Source organism: Stegodyphus dumicola, chromosome 5 (assembly GCF_044657685.1).
Source record: "Stegodyphus dumicola isolate Sdum_Otavi_A_Nest chromosome 5, ASM4465768v1".
NCBI lineage: Eukaryota > Metazoa > Arthropoda > Arachnida > Araneae > Eresidae > Stegodyphus > Stegodyphus dumicola.
The window spans coordinates 52,110,086-52,127,242 of NC_140772.1; the positions used below are offsets into that span (position 1 = coordinate 52,110,086).

Genomic DNA, 17,157 nt, shown 5'->3' on the forward strand with positions numbered 1-17,157 from the left:
AGTTAATCCTTTAAATTGGTGATAATATTTATTTTGGAAAACTGTATTTGACTCAAAGAGAATTTAGGAAGAGAAACTAATTCTTCAATTTTAGTATGCGCGAAATAGAATTCTCGAAGCCGCGTTTCAAGGCATTTTAGTGCTGCAGCATTAGTACCAATATATTATTAATCTTGACTTTTAAGTGCTTGAGGAATCGAGTAAGTTGTATCCAATATAATGGAAGTACTTGTGCAGATGCTATGCTAGAATTCAGAGATTACTAGCGACGGAGGCTCCTGTGCCGCCGTCCGTAGAATAAGTGAACAAATGAGGCGTCGTGTGGCGCCATCTATTAGTACGAAAAAGCATTTTAGTTGACTGGAGCACTTGTTGCGCCATCTCTTGCAGGATGTATTGTAAGGCATTTTTAAAATTTCATAAAAATTCTTCTGATAAGCAATAATTGGAAAGTGAAATGATGAAAAACGCTATTTTCTGTACATTGAAACGTTTCACAAGCGTAAAAACTATTTACATACAAAGTCAAAATTCGCCAATTCAGTGGGAAGTAGCGTGGTACGTAACGTTCAAAATTTTAATTACCAACTTCTTTCTGTGCATAAAAATATGCCCAATTATTTTTTATTTCATTCTAAAAGAATTTTATATTATATATTTGCATCAATTGTAATTTCTACCTTTAATTTTGTTGATAAATACATAATTCCTAATTCAGAAGTCAAACAACAAAAATCAGCATTATATTTACAAAATTTTCACAGGACTAGTTTCGATGGTTTTACCGAACCACCATCTTCAGCTTCAAAACCGCAAATGAACAAGATAAGAAATAATGATTAGATAAGATAAGAAAGCCTGGACAAGAATAAGCAAGTGGCGCCATCTGTTGGTGAAACCAGAACTAAAACATAATTTCTTTAAAGGCCGAAGGCAAATTTGGATTGGAATTAGGAGCGTTAACTAGAACAGAAAGCTTTTTATGAATGTGAAATGCCTCTAGAAAATCCAGTTCTCCAATGGAAGATGTTTTTTGAATAATTTTGGCAGCAGAAAAACTGAAAGTGTGGTTTTCGGACCAACAATGTTGAGCAACAGAAGACTTCTGTGTTTCCTTTTTTCTAACATATGCCTCATGTTCCTTGACGCGAAGGTTTAAGGCTCTCTTAGTTTGGCCAATGTAAATTAAACCACACTGGCAAGGAATCCTATAAATACCACAGGAATTCATATCCGGAATGTTGTCCTTGAGTATGGAACTCGGAATTTTATTGATGGGAGAATAAACAACCCGAAAGTTAAATTTCTGCAAAATATGTGCAACTTTATAGCTAATTGATGGAAAGAAGGGAATGACAACAGAATTTTTATAATCTCCTAAAACAAGAGTGTGCCTTTTAGTGTGCTGAAATGAGAATTTTTTAACTGCTTGATTAATAATGTTGGGTGGAAAGCCCCTGTCAATAGCTATTGCTTTTAAATAATTTAGTTCTTCATCAAGGGCTACTTTGGAGGAGCAAACTTGAAGAGCGCGGAAAACATAGGAATAAAATGAAGCTAACTTTTGTTTAGTCGGATGACATGATTTAAAGTGTGGTGGAAGGCAAACCGATGAAGGTTTACGGTAAACCGTAGTACTGAAGTTTGTGTTACGTGTGACCAGAATGTCGAGAAACGGAAGAGAATTGCAAGTCTCAAGTTCAAAAGTGAACTGAATAGAAGGATCAATAGAATTCATTGTTGAAAGAACTTTATTAAAATCATCTTTATTACCTTCAAACAGAGTAAAAGTATCGTCTACGTAGCGGAACCATGCCGGGAAGTTTAAAGTTTCAAACAATTTTGATTCATAATAATGCATGTAGATATCAGCCAGGATGGGAGTGAGGGGGCTTCCCATGGCTAATCCCTCAGTTTGCTTGTAATATTTATTTTGGAAAACAAAATGTGTTTGTTTCAAACAGAGTTGAGTGAGAGAAATTAGCTCATCAAACTAAATATTTAGCTAATGGATACGAGGCAGTACCTAAATTTGATACAATAGGGCGGAAAGGAATACTACTTTGATGAATTTTGGGAAGAGCATACAATCTGGCAGAGTTCGCAACAGATGGGATAAGTGAATGTTTTAAGTTGCCTGAAATGATTTGCGAAGATTTGATCGCAGTTTTTATTTTTGACAAGTCCGAAGGTGAAGGATCTTTAGGGATCGGATTATATGGTCCTTCGTTTAAGAGTTTAGTGACACCATCGATGTAAGTGTTCCTATCCATGACGACTATCTGGCCACCTTTGTCGGCCTTTGAAATAATAATATCCGGGTTAGAATGAATTTCACGCAATGTAGCTCTTTCTCTCGCAGTTAGATTTGGTTTCAAAGGTTTATTATTGAATTTCACATTATGAGCGATAAGATGCCTAATCATTTCTTTCTGTGAATCTGAAACTTTGCTGAACTTGAAAGTTTTTTCGATAGGAGCCAAAATCTTTGGAATCGAGGGTTTACAGGTTTGTGAGAAGTTAAAATTATATTTTAGAATTCTCTCTTGTTCTTCTGAAAGACTAACATTAGAAATATTAACTATTGGCTTGATGTTTACAATGGGAAGATTTTTTGAACTACTTGAACTGGAAGATTGTAAAAGAAGTTTTTCGAATTTAACTGCAAGCGTGTTTTTATGACGGTTAACTGCATTCTCCGTTCTAGACCAAGACTTTTGTTCAAGGGCAGTGAATTTTGGATATGATTTAGCAAGTTCCAGATGAAGCTTATAGAGTTCACGTTCAATTTTGGACAATTGTTGACGTGTATCCCTTATGACGGACCGAAGTAAGGCATGAAGTTTGATGTAAAATCATTATTCACCAATGGCCCAGTGGAGGGTGCATTAAGATGTCTAGAAACCAGACTTCGCGAATTTCATTTCTCTTGCATCGAAATTGATAAGCTAATTTCTCTCACTCAACTCTGTTTGAAACAAACACATTTTGTTTTCCAAAATAAATATTACAAGCAAACTGAGGGATTAGCCATGGGAAGCCCCCTCAGTCCCCTCAGTCATCCTGGTTGATATCTACATGCATACTTGCCAACCTATGACACTCAAAAATCAGGAGATTTTTTTAAGAAATCAGGAGATTTTTCACAATGTTAAAAAGACTTTTTAAATGATAAAAATATGGTTTTTAATAATGAATTAACTTTAACTAATTCTTAAATGCAAGCAACACAAAAATACCTTACGCATAAAAAAAAAACATTTTTATTACTTGCATCGTTTAAGGAAAAAAAAAAGGAGGGAATTTTAGCAGGGAATAATGCATGTAGCATGCATTATTATGAATCAAAATTGTTTGAAACTTTAAACTTCCCGGCATGGTTCCGCTACGTAGACGATACTTTTACTCTGTTTGAAGGTAATAAAGATGATTTAAATAAAGTTCTTTCAACAATGAATTCTATTGATCCTGCTATTCAGTTCACTTTTGAACTTGAGACTTGCAATTCTCTTCCGTTTCTCGACATTCTGGTCACACGTAACACATCCAACTTCAGTACTACGGTTTACCGTAAACCTTCATCGGTTTGCCTTCCACCACACTTTAAATCATGTCATCCGACTAAACAAAAGTTAGCTTCATTTTATTCCTATGTTTTCCGTGCTCTTCAAGTTTGCTCCTCCAAACTAGCCCTTGATGAAGAACTAAATTATTTAAAAGCAATAGCTATTGACAGGGGTTTTTCACCCAACATTATTAATCAAGCAGTTAAAAAATTCTCATCTCAACACACTAAAAGCCACACTCTTATTTTAGGAGATTATAAAAATTCTGTTGTCATTCCCTTCTTTCCATCAATTAGCTATAAAGTTGCACATATTTTGCAGAAATTTAACTTTCGGGTTGTTTATTCTCCCATCAATAAAATTCCAACTTCTATACTCAAGGACCCCATTCCGGATATGAATTCCTGGAGTATTTATAGGATTCCTTGCCAGTGCGGTTTAATTTACATTGGCCAAACTAAGAGAGCCTTAAAATTTCGCGTCAAAGAACATGAGGCATATGTTAGAAAAAAGGAAACACAGAAGTCTTCTGTTGCTCAACATTGTTGGTCCGAAAATCACACTTTCAATTTTTCTGCTGCCAATCCAAATTTGCCTTCGGCCTTTAAAGAAATTATGTTTTAGTTCTGGTTTCACCAATAGATGGCGCCACTTGCTTATTCTTGTCCAGTCTTTCTTATCTTATCTAATCATTATTTCTTATCTTGTTCATTTGCGGTTTTGCAGCTGAAGATGGTGGTTCGGTAAAACCATCGAAACTAGTCCTGTGAAAATTTTGTAAATATAATGCTGATTTTTGTTGTTTGACTTCTGAATTAGTATTTATTCGGCGTGTTATTGTGTCTTAAATACATAATTGTTAATAAAAACTCATGAGATTGATTGCTGTCAGAGAAACAAGCATTTTGGTGCCCTTTTCTGGAAGGCACACGCCTGCGGAGTTCAGAAAAGGGCGCCAAAACATGTTTGCCAAAATGTCCGTCTGCGGCATAGGCCTTGGAGGTAGGCACATTTAAAATATGTACTTGCAACTTTTGTTTAAAATGCCGCTCATGTAGGCAATAATACCTCGGCCGCTCATGGGCCTTCTTTGCGGCATGAAGTTAACATACGAGTTTTTACCAGAATTTTATTGCCAACAAATAATAATCAAAATATGTACTTTTAAATTTTATTTGCTAATGAGAATAAACAGTATAAATTTAACCCAGTTTTATTTAATTAATTATTTGTATTTATTTAACTAATTTTATTATTTAATTGAATGATTTTTAATATGTAGTTAATTTCATTTTTTCTGTTTTATGACAAATTTTACTAGCAGAACAAATCTTATTTCAAAACTCTACGTATTTCATTAACAAAATAAAAAAAAAATAAAAAAAAAAAAAAAATTCCAAACCGCGAAGGAAAATATCTCACAAAAGACATTCCAGACACACTTTAAAATACGAATTTCTTTTCAGAATTTTCTAACCGGTTTGTCTATGCTTCGGCAGAAAGATGAAATTTCAAAGTGATCCCTTACGAGTTTCTAAAGAGAAAAATAAAATGCGGTTCAGCCAGTTCATCCAGCAATCTCAGCCGATCTTTCGTTTTATTTATTTCTCTGCTACATCGGAGTTATCAACTCATTTATAAACATCTCTCCGAATAGGGGCCTCTACGTTCAAAGAGGCACTTCGGCTTTCCTCCACAGAATTCCTTCAACTGAAGAACGGATTAAAAAAAAAGGCGTTCTTTTTCTTTTACTGAAGCAACAAATCTGTGGCATTCGTTGCAATTTTCTTGCCTTAGGGTTAACTTTTGTTTTCAAAACGTGCCTTGTACGCAAACAAGCAAAAACTCGTAAATGCTCTTCATTGGATAAGGCGAAGCAAAAGTTGTCTGGATTTGCCATCTGGTAGGACGTATCTTATCACACAATGTCGCTTTACGTGATAATTTTAGTGGTTATAGCAAAAATACATACATGCTTGGTAAGTACACATTTGTATATATTAAGTAATTTAAGTGATTTTGGAAAGTGTTGTATCTGTTAGCTTGAAAATGTTGGAAACAAAAGACTAAAAAAGGTTACAAACGAAAGTTTTCAGATATGCATACGTAAAAATATTGAAAAGTTCTGTTTACTGTGGCGCATGTAAAAAAAAAAAAAAAAAAAAAAAAAAAAAAAAATTATTTGCTTAACCGAGTGGTAGACCCCAGAAAACAAATCCGCGACCCCAAAACAGAACGTCGAGCCGTAGATATGTACCATCATTTCAGATATTTAGGATTTTTAATCCACCTTGCGATCCTACTAAGCATTTTCGGGACTCCGTTTGGAGTCGCGGCCCGTAATTTGAATACCACTGGCTTAAACGTTTCCTTTTTGTTGGTTCTTTTAAGGATTTCTTTAAACGTTGTAATTTATTATACTTTTGCTTAGTTGAATATAAATGAGAGCTCTTATTTAAAAAATTTCGTTTCCAACTGCTTATATAGAAGGTTTTATTTTTAAATAACATCTGCATCATTGCATATCTAAAGACAAAATGTAATTAGAAAGGTAATAAATACAGCGTAATGCAGCACTGCATAAAACACTCACAGAAATTGAATGTTGTCATCCTGTTATGTGCATTATTCAAAAGTGTGTCTGTGAAACTTAACTATGCTAATAATATTACAGAAGATAATTCCAGGTTTCAACTTAACGTATTTGCTTTATTAAACGGTTTCAAACACAGGCCTTTTCCAATAAACCAGGGAATGCCAACCAGCGGCACGCGTACCACGGTGTGGCACGGCGGAGTTTTAATAGCAGCACGCACACTTGGTGAATTAAAAGATTGAAAAATAATATTATCGTCTATATTAACTCCTTTGAAAGAACATAAACACATTAGAATAAATATAATAATTCAGTTTCACCGCAAGACGTTAATTGTTGGCCAATTGAAACTCAAATCGAAATTACTGACCTGTTGCATGCAGCATACTACATAAAAGCAGATATATAGAACTCATTTCAACGGCAAGTGATCCATATAATTATATTAAATTTTGAAAATTTGTACGAGCAAAGCAATTTTCCAAATTTACACGATTTGGCTGTCAGATATTTTTGTAGATGTTTGCGAACAAATTTTTTCCTATTATGAACAAAATAAAATTAAAATATCGTTCAAAATTAACTGGTATACACCTAAAACACCTAATTTTGTTACCATCTTCAAGAAATAATCCTAACATAGATGACTTGGTAAAAATGCTGCATATTGAAAAACCACATTAAGTACCGACCTGTTTAATAGTTATTTAGAATTAAATGTTTCAAATTATTAGTCCAAAATGGCTTTGTTCCTGAAGGACTATTGTTTTCGTTTTGCGATTTTGCGTCGATTCACTACAAACGGCGAATCACTTTTGAAACTGTTGCCACAAAGTATTATCGCCCTGAGTTATATTCAAAGAAATTAAATAATGAAAAATCTGCATAAATGTAGGCATATTTCTCGCATTGTGATAAAACAACGGTACATAGAGCCATCGAATTTTAGATGTTGTAATCCTCCTACGAATATGAGCATGTGGAAGGCCAAATTTGAAATTTGGAATCTGTTTTCAATTCCTATTTTGAAATTTGGAATCAATTTCCTATTTTGTAAAACTTTAACGAATTTTTGATTAACAAACTCAAGGATTTCAAAGCGAGTCATTGCAACGTTAAACAGAAAAAACCTTTTTATCTCTAGCGCGTGAGTCTCTGTATTGGAAATTCTAAAAATATGCTCATTTTAAAACTATTTTGCGATATTGCTGTTGAACTCAATTTTATGGTTTAAGTGCGAAGAATGTGATATTTAATAAATAAATGTAACACACAAAATGTTAAAAAAACACCCCTTTGGGCGTAAGTTAAAATCTGAAACCTTTCAGATTTTTTTTGTGTAGTTGTTACTTTTATTTTATACATAGTCTACGTGGCTGAACATGTTTAACAACTTAAAAATGTTTTTTAACAATAAAACCACAAATTAGGGTTTTTAATTATATTTGTTATTCTAGATTATCTTTATTTTATTTATTTCAGAATTATGCTTGAAGTTTATCCAACTAATAGTTTAACGATTAAAAATAAATAAATCAACAACGGAAGAGAAAAGAAAAAAAAAAAAAAAAAGATTCCTGAATTACAGTACATAGTCAAAAAATGTCGCGAAAAGTTGTCAGTTGGATGATAAAATAAATACTTGACTTTTTTCACTGTTTTTTTTAACTTACTGCCTCAGTCGTTACATCATCGTACTGTCTCATTTTATTTCTTTTTTAAATGCATTTAAGACCAGTTCTTTAATTATTGTAAAATTTATTTGCGTGCAAAATTGTTCTTGGAGATCCTTTTGCAAATCTCGTTGCTCAATTCGAATGTTCCATTTTTAAACAAATGATGAAAAAACTGTGATTGTAAGGTGTATAAACGTTGGTTTGCAATAATCATATGTTAGAATGACATGCATTTATTAAAAGAAGAAATGACTATTTTCTTTAAACAAGCGACTGTAGAATTATGTACATCTTTAAAAAATATGTTATTTTTTAAAAATCCCTTGGAAGACAAAGAAACTTTCTGTTCTTACTGAAGGTGTTTTGGATTTCTTGTCTTGTTGTTATTTATCTTTTAAATTACTTCAAAAGTGCATTTTAATTTTGTTGTTTAATGAAAAGTAAGTTAAAACTGTACAGATTTTTATATTGAATTCTATATAACTTTTGCAGTGTCATTTCATTTTTTAAGAAAAAAAAAAGTAATTCATATGGCAGTAAAATGCTGGACTTAAACACAGGAAGTCAGTCTCAGTTATATGAAAATTAGACGCATTTACTTTTGTGAAACATTACTTTTATTTCCTTGGTTAAAGGGCAAAAAAACTGAAGGTAATAGTACTTACTTCTTTATTAAAGTCGCCAACACCCAGTCTGTAACGTGCAGTTTTTAAATGTCGCCAATGCTTATGCGGTGGCCACTTTAATAATGAAATACAAAGATAATTCATCTTGGTAAATAACATCGAGGACTTGCTTCAACTTTACCAAGTTACCATACTTTTTCCAAGTTTCAATGTATGCCGCGACTAACATGCAAAGGACGTGTTGCTTTGCCTCTACAGGCACTTAAGGTAGACTGAATACTTGAAGCTAAGTCCAGTACAGTATTCGTGATGAAGCAGATTATTTTAAAGCTACAGAGTTTTTATAATTGAAATCATTTTAGAATGATTCTTGTAGTTATAAAAGATAATTACTACTCTTTTATTGCCCTAAAATTGTACAAGATATGTAACAATATTCCTTTTAAAATTCGTTCCTTTATTTGACAAAGCAATAAAGCAAAACATACAGGGGTTGGACAAAAATATGGAAACACCTTTAAAAAAACATGTTTCTTTGCTTAATATGGTGTAGGAAACCCGTTGGCATCCAAAACAGCTTGCAGTCTTCTCGGAATGAATAAATACAGTTCCTGTATATTTGCCAAGGGAATATTATACCATTCTTCCTGGAAAATGGTGGCAAGTTCAGATAACGATGTTGGCGGTGGATAACGAGAACGCACTTTCCGTTCCAATGTAGACCACAAAGGTTCAATAATATTCAGGTCTGGTGACTGTGGTGGCCAGGGGAGATGGGACAACTCATCCTCGTGCTCAGAAAACCAGTCCTGGACAATGTGAGCTGTGTGAACAGGGGCTTTGTCGTCTTGGAAGACACCATCACCATCGGGGAACAAAGTTTGTACCATGGGATGAACTTGATCGGCCAAAATGTTCACATAAGTCTTGGCAGTCATGTGCCCTGACACAGTTATCATGAGGCTAGCAGAGAACCACGATATGGCTGCCCAAACCATAACAGAACCCCCGCCATGTTTCACTCTTGGCAACAAGCAGTCTGTATTATAGGCTTGAGATGGCGTTCTCCAGACGTAAACTCGGCCAGAAGTGGGAAACAATGTGAAAGAAGACTCGTCAGACCATATTACTCGCTTCCACTGCTCTATAGTCCAGGCTTTATGACTTAAACACCACCTTTTCCTGTTACGGGCATTAGCATCACTGATGAGTGGCTTCTCAATTGCAGCACGGCCAGCAATTCCCTATTTATGAAGCTCCCTTCTAATTGTTTTGGTACTCACAGGGCTCGGTAACACAACGTTCATTTCAGCAGTAACTTTTGCAGCTGTGGTCTTCTTATTTTTTGTCACAATTTCCCTTAATGATCGTCTGTCACGATCACTCAGGACACACTTTCGTCCGCGCTGTGATTTAGCAGATGATGTTTTTCCGCTTTTCAAATATGCGGAATAAATCTTCGATACAGTACCTCTTGAAACACTAAACACCTCGGCTACCTTGCTTACGGAAGCACCTACCATACGTGCTCCAACAATTTACCCACGTTCGAAGTCTGTTAACTCTGACATAATGCAATGACAACCTCAACCTCACATAACAGTACTCCGACAACAACTGAACTGTTTAGCACATTTACGAAGTTGTATAGGTGGCGTCAGTAGTCAAAAACGCCAGCGTCACCTACATATTTCATTAAAATCAATCTTTCTTTTCAAACATGCATTTCACAAGGTGTTTCCATATTTTTGTCCATCCACTGTATGTTTTCTTAACAGATAGCGACATTTTCTTATTTAGATTTAAACTTAACGACATCTTTCGCAAACTTCGTAGAAAGTTGCTCTAATGGTGTAATGCAACCTAGGAAGAACTAGCGAAAGGAAAGGCAAAGGAAAATCCGCATGGGATGCTGGAAAGAAACTGCCCCAAATACCTAAAATATTTAACTTTAAAAACGTCTAGTACTTGGTGGGTCATCTTTTTGCTTTTATTATACATTGTAAACATTCTGGTATTGAGTGAACTAATAGTTTTGAACTTTGTACCGAAACTGTTCCATTGTTGTTTTATCACTTTTTTTTTTAATTCGGCTTTTGATGAAATGCTTTGATTCCTAATTTATATTTCTAATTTGCTTCAAAAATATTTAACTGGATTAAAATCGGGAGATTGAGGAAATATTTTGATCACTTCTGGATAACTGTATAATAATTACAAATGAACATTTGTTGTTGTCTTGATACAATATAAAATTATTGTTGATACCAGCTTTTGTACTAATGTCTTCAACTTTCCTTTTAAAATATTCATTTATTTTGCATGGGATATTTAGTGTAAATACAACCGCTGTACATATGGAACCCCATACTATGATGCCTCTGTTAACATGTTTTACATTAGGTGCTAAATTTTAGATTTACTAGTTCATTATTTCTTTTACGGACAATAGCACAACCACGTGAACAAAAAATATTAAACTTACTCTCGTCTACAGGAATGACTTTATCTTGTTATGATAAAGTTCTGTTTATCATTGATTGTGCAAATAAAAACTGGTTCTCTTACGAAAAGTGTTTTCTTGATGATCAACCATGGCATCTAGCTAATTTAATAGTTATTCTGTTTAAGGAGGAAATACTATATAAAGTCTTACATAATTCTGTAGAAAGTTTTGCAACATGTAAATGGAGATTTCTTAAGCCTTTTTAAAGTAAATATTCTGATTTTACTGGGTAAACTTTAAGGCATGACAACTTCTCTACATATTTAAAATTCTATTTCCATCCTTGCAATCCTTTAAAAAAACTGATGCCAGCGGAAAGCAGTAAACTCAAATTTTAAGCAATTTCCTTAACATATTTATCATTTTCTATATGAAAAATACTAACTTGCTCACCTCATTGAAGGTTTCTTTATGCTATCGTGCCATAATATAAGGCACTAAATTAGGACTTATTTTCATAATGAATTTTTTAACAGAAAGTCAAATGATAGTTAAATTACTGCTATAATTTCAAAAAGCCGTCCGAATGGTAAAATAGTTAGTGACACTGACTACTATACTTATGGGCCTGGGTTTGAATCTCGGAGAAGGCATGGGTATTTGTAAGTTCATAGTATCTATGCGGCATAGAGGAACACAAAATACAGACGAGCCGAAAGTTCTCTTGAGTGGTTTGGTTGGCAGGGAGCACTCGAATCCTACCAAGAGACACTCGAACTATCTCGTAGATGGCCGCAGTCCACGAGAAAGGGTATCTGAACAGAGCCCTGCTAATTAGAGGCAGTTCATTCTTTGGATCATAGTACATATTTCATAGTCGATGTAAATTTTTCGAAAACTCCAGTTAGGTACCACATCAAAATTGGTTCAGAGCTGAACAGTTCATGGGGTGGACTATACCTGTACAACCAATGATGTAGTTCTCGTCTTCTGCCCACTTGTACCTTTATCTACAATTTCAGAATTTAAATTTCCAAAAAATTTTTTTTGTTGTTTTTTTTTTTTTTTGTTTGTTTTGTTTCTCTTGATAGAAAATACGGTGTAAAATTTTTTCCATTGTTAATTATTTTTTTCTTTCTGTGAAGCAACCTTTTTCGGCATTTTCAACAAAACTATCGAATTTGAGGATGATCGGACACAGGCCCTTGTTCTTCAAGAGTGAAAAGACTTCTAGCAGAATGGATTGACATGTTATGTTATGCATATTTGGCCCAATTAGGCATGAATTTCTTCTGTTGGTGGTGGTCTTTTCGTTCCTCCTGCTGTCTTTTCGTTCTCGGGAACGGTGGCCTTGTTTGCACCTGACTCTGGCCCTGGAAGCGTTCTCCTCGATGTAGAATTTCTACTGCGATACGTTGTAAGTGGTGTTTTCCTCTTTACCAAAGTTTCTTTACGCGGCGGCTTTGATTTCTTGTATTTCTTAAATGCTGGAGTCTGGCCGCTTTCATTTCTTCTTTTCGGTACCGTCGCATGGGTTGTAGAAGGGCTAGGTTTCTCTTCAGTTCTCTGCTTTTTGGGTGGTGGAACGGGTGACGTTACTTCTGGACCTTCTACTTCTTTTACGCTTGAGTCCTGCAAGAAACTTTTAAGGATTTCAAAATCATTTTGATTATAATATTTTTTCACCTGGTCGTGACTTGCTTTACAGATTTCCCCTCTCTCGTTCTTAAGGTACACTACGACTCCCTTGATTTCCTGAATTACATAGGGGCCTTCAAATTTTGGAGCTAACTTTACAGTAAAATTGTCTGGGGCACTTGATAAAGAAAATTTCCGCTTCAACACTTTATCCCCAACTTTAAAATCTGCTTCACGGCGTTTTCTATCATAATATAACTTTTGTCTATTTCTTGCCGTATCCGAGCTTTTAACCGCCTGGTCAATAAGTGTTTGCACATCTTTCTGTTTAAATTCTTGCTCTCTTTGTTGCACAAAGAATAATTTATCTAATGGCGTAATTAACTTCCGTCCTAAAATAATTCTGCTGGGGTTTTTCCCGTAGTATCGTGATTTGCCGTTCTTAAAGCATAAGCTAACTCATTTATGTAGCCATCCCAGCGCTTGTGATGTGTGCTAACATAACTTCGAATTATTTTTACATTGTTTTTAATAACTCTTTCTGCTATGTTTGCCTGTGGTCTATACGAAACCATTTTGATATGGCGTATGCCAAGTCCAGTGCATATGTTTTCAAATATTTGACTAACGAATTGTTTACCGTTATCGCTAATGACTTTTATCGGTGCACCATATTTTAAAATGTATCTGTGTAAGAATGCATCTGCGACTGTTTTGGCTGACGCGCGTTTAAGTGGAACAATTTCTGTCCATTTTGAAAAATGATCTACAATTACTAAAAGAAAACGATTTTTATTTAACTCACTCTTGGGGAAAGGACCAAGAAGATCTATGCCTAAAATTTCATTCGGAAATGTAGCGCGAATGCTATTTAAGTACCCGGCCGGGCTGTAATTAATATCATTTAATAACTGACATTGATTGCAGGACCTGACATACGCAGTTACTATTTTGTATAATTGCGGGAAATATACCGCCTCGCGTACCATTTTTAAAGTCTTTCTGACCCCTAAATGACCCGCTGTTTTCGCGTCGTGTAATTCCTTCAAAATGCTTAATCGAAGCGAGGCTGGGATGACTGGTTTGTACTCGAGATTTTCGTTTGTTGTTTTCGTATAAAATAATAAATTATCTATTATTTCATAGTTTTTTGCTCTATTTCTTATCGCATCGATATCTGTATGCTCAAAGCTTTCGGGGTCTTTCAAATAAGCATAGATATTTCCAAATTCAGGATCAGCTTTCAGTTCAGTAATAACCGTATCTCTAGAATCTAAAATTTTTGTAGTCAACACAGCGCATTTAAGTTCATTTCCTTCATCGTCCAGTTTTAAACGAGAAAGTGCGTCAGCTACATTGTTTTCCTTACCCGGTTTATATTTTATTGTGATATTATATTCTTGGAGTTTTAAAGCCCATCTTATTAACCTGGGCGTTAGATTTTTCCCCGAGTAAAGTCTACCAACAGCCGCATGATCCGAAAAGACTGTTACTGGCGCTTTGCCGAAATAAACTCGAAATTTGTGTACAGCCATTAATACGGCTAATGTTTCTCTCTCTGTAGCTGTATAATTCCTTTGTGTATGATTCAACGTTTTACTAAAAAATGCCAAAGGATGGCCATTTTGCATATGAACCGCACCCACAGCATAGTCCGACGCATCTGCTGCAATTTCCAGGTTTTCGTCCCCCTCCGGGAATTTCAAAACAGGGGCATTGATGAGCGCTTCTTTTAATCTTTCAAATGCGGTATTTGCTTCCGCTGTCCACGTGAATTTACTTTTCTTTCTTTTAATTACTAACAAGGGTTCAACAATATTAGCAAAATCTTTTATGAATGACCGATAATAAGAACATAACCCAAGGAAAGAAGAAAGTTTCTTGGCGGTGTTGGGAGGTGAGAAATTCTTGATTGCTTTTATTTTTGAATCTTGAGTTTCTATACCCTTTTGCGAAATTTTATAACCCAGATATTTAAATTCTTTAGTTGCGAACTTGCATTTTGAGGCGTTAATTATAAGACCGGCCTCTTTTAATAATTTAAAAACTTCTTCTAGATCTTTAATATGTTGTTCCAACGTACTACTCGTTATAATTATATCACCTAGATAGATTAAAGTCGATTTTCCTAGGACAGGCTTTAGAACAATGTCCATAGCTCTCTGGAATGTTGATGTGGCCCCAAACATCCCAAAGGGCGTGCTTAAAAATGCATAAGTGCCCGATTTTGTTATAAACGCGGGTTTATGTATTTCTTCGGGTCTCATAGCTATTTGATAGTAGCCAGACATTAAGTTCAAAGTAGTCATGTATCTTGTAGATTTAATCTTTCTAATAATTTCCTCTATAACCGGCAAAGGGTAAACTGGGAATTTAGTAATACTATTCAGTTTTCTGTAATCGATAGCAAACCTCCAAGCCCTTTTATCCGAAGGAGGAAACTCGTTCTTTTTCCTACATAGTACGACTGGACTCGCGTACTCACTATTTATGGGCGTTATTATCTTGTTCTTTAACATTTCCTGAATATGTTCTTCTATGATTAGCTCTTTCTGTTTATCATAGCGATAAGGTTTAGTCCTACAGGGTTTGTCGGCAGTTAACTGTATCTCATGCGTAACTATTTGACAGCTACCAGGCCGTTCTGAAAACAAATTCGAAAAAGTACTCACCACTTCCTGGATGGCTTGACTTTCATGGTCATTCAAATGGCTAAGGTCGACTTGCGGTTGTTCCACTGGTTCCACCACCCTCCGGTCCATCTCCAGCACAATAGAACTGTCCTGAAAATTGAGTTTGGCCTTCGCGGCCCTTAAAAACTCCATACCTAAAATAAGTGGATTTTGCAAATTTTTTACTACAAAAATTAATACTTTAAGGCTTTCGTTTTGAAGTTGTATTTTTAAAGATAGTTTTCCGATACATTGACAAGTTTGTCCTTGCGCTGCTATGATTTCTGTGTTTTTATTTTTAAATAATCGAAACCTATTAAAGTTCTTCTTAAAAAAATATCACTCATAAAATTACCTTCTGCTCCTGTATCGATGAGGGCTTCTACTGGTACATCGCCAACCAGGACTTGTATAATTGGTAACTGTGAGTTCCTTACGATGACCGTATTTAAGTGTCTTTTTGAGGGTTTGTTCAAAACTTCCGGGGTCTGGACCCTCGCTTTCACAGGCCCCTCTACTCGTTTAAAGCTTTCCTTTCAACTTCTGCCTTCTGGGTACGCGGACGTTTGTTTTCAAATTTCCTTTTTGGGCCTTGACCTTCGAGGTTCGATGAGTTAGCTTGATAGCTCTTTCCCCCATAAGAGCGGTTTGCATTTCTGGTCTGCTCATTTGAAGATTGCCTTCGGATACTTTGAGAATACGATGCCCCTCTAGCTTTTTCCGCTATTTTGCGATTTTGAAACTTGACCGCCAATTCGAAGAGCTCCTGCAATGTGCTTGGGTTTCTAATTTCGAAGTAGTTTTGAACAGCTGGTAACAATTTTGGTAAGATTATTTGAATAATCTCCGCGTCGGGTTTCTTCCCATACAGCATATCCGTCAGCTTAATTTTTCGCAGAATAAAGTCCGTCAACTCTTCTATATTCCGTTCATAAAAACTATACAGTTCGGCTTCTAGCCTTGCTCGATCTTTCACTATGGGGAAGGCCTTTAATAACGCTTTTTTGAAATTTTCAAATGTATATGTCTGGCCTCCGAATTCCCCTAATAAAAATTTGCCTATATTCTTCCACCATAGCGAGGACTGTCCTCTTAGTGCAGATGGGGCGATGGCAACTTTTTGTCTTTCAGGCACAGGGTAGAGCTGGAAGTGATTGTCGAGGCTTTCTAGAAATATCGCCACCGATTTTTTTTCCGTCGAAATTGACGTTTGGCTTAATTGACGCTCTCATCGTCTGGACCAGGTATCCAAATCCTTCCAATTGGCTTGCCATTTCTTGTTGTTGTCCAGCAACTTCCATCCAATTTTCGGCCATATCAGTTCGACAAGTGTTCGGGCGCCAATGTAATGTTGCGCGCTTCCAACCTGCACGCAACATACCATCAGTAGTCATTGATAGTGATGTGACACTCAAGAGCAATCAATCCTCTCCAGATATTTCCACGAAACTGAGGTCCATCTACATGCTTTCTTAAGCCATTGCGGCGGATCACACAAAGATAAGTAATTCATATGCGGTCCTCTCACAAGTCGCGATCTTAGAGCTGTTATGAGGTATGAGATGACATGCTCTGATGTAACAAAAGCACGAACTTCTTCAGTAATGTCTTCATTTGGCTTTGCAAAAGCTACAACTTCATGACCAGTATCATAGTGATATGCACCTTGTTCTGCATCAAAGCCTATTAAGGGGCTAATTAACCAATGAGATTCTGCAGCTTCCCTGATAACATTTGTAGATATAACGAATCAGTGGACATAGAGGCGTAACTAACACAGGCTGCAAAATGTTACAGATAGAGAAAGTACCAGAACGCTCTTAAGCTCTCATTTAGAGAAATTCTTGCCGCTAGCAAGATGTTCACATAATGAGGGTAATAACGTAACTTTTGTCTTTATGCATTCAAAACACAAGTATTACTTGTAAATTATCGTT

At 35.5% G+C, this 17,157-nt stretch overlaps 1 protein-coding gene across 2 annotated transcripts in view; it reads left to right on the top strand.

Annotated features, from left to right (window-relative positions):
- The first annotated feature begins 5,188 nt into the window (after positions 1–5,188).
- The window catches only part of LOC118195841 (uncharacterized), a 69,852-nt gene continuing 57,883 nt past the window's right edge, over positions 5,189–17,157 (top strand). The window contains exon 1 of one of the 2 annotated variants that reach the window (XM_085816652.1): positions 5,189–5,545. In XM_085816652.1, coding sequence (XP_085672778.1) covers positions 5,492–5,545 — 54 coding nt within the window. In that variant the 5' untranslated portion in view covers positions 5,189–5,491. The remainder of the gene's footprint in view (positions 5,546–17,157) is intronic. The other variant, XM_085816653.1, reaches the window with a different exon arrangement.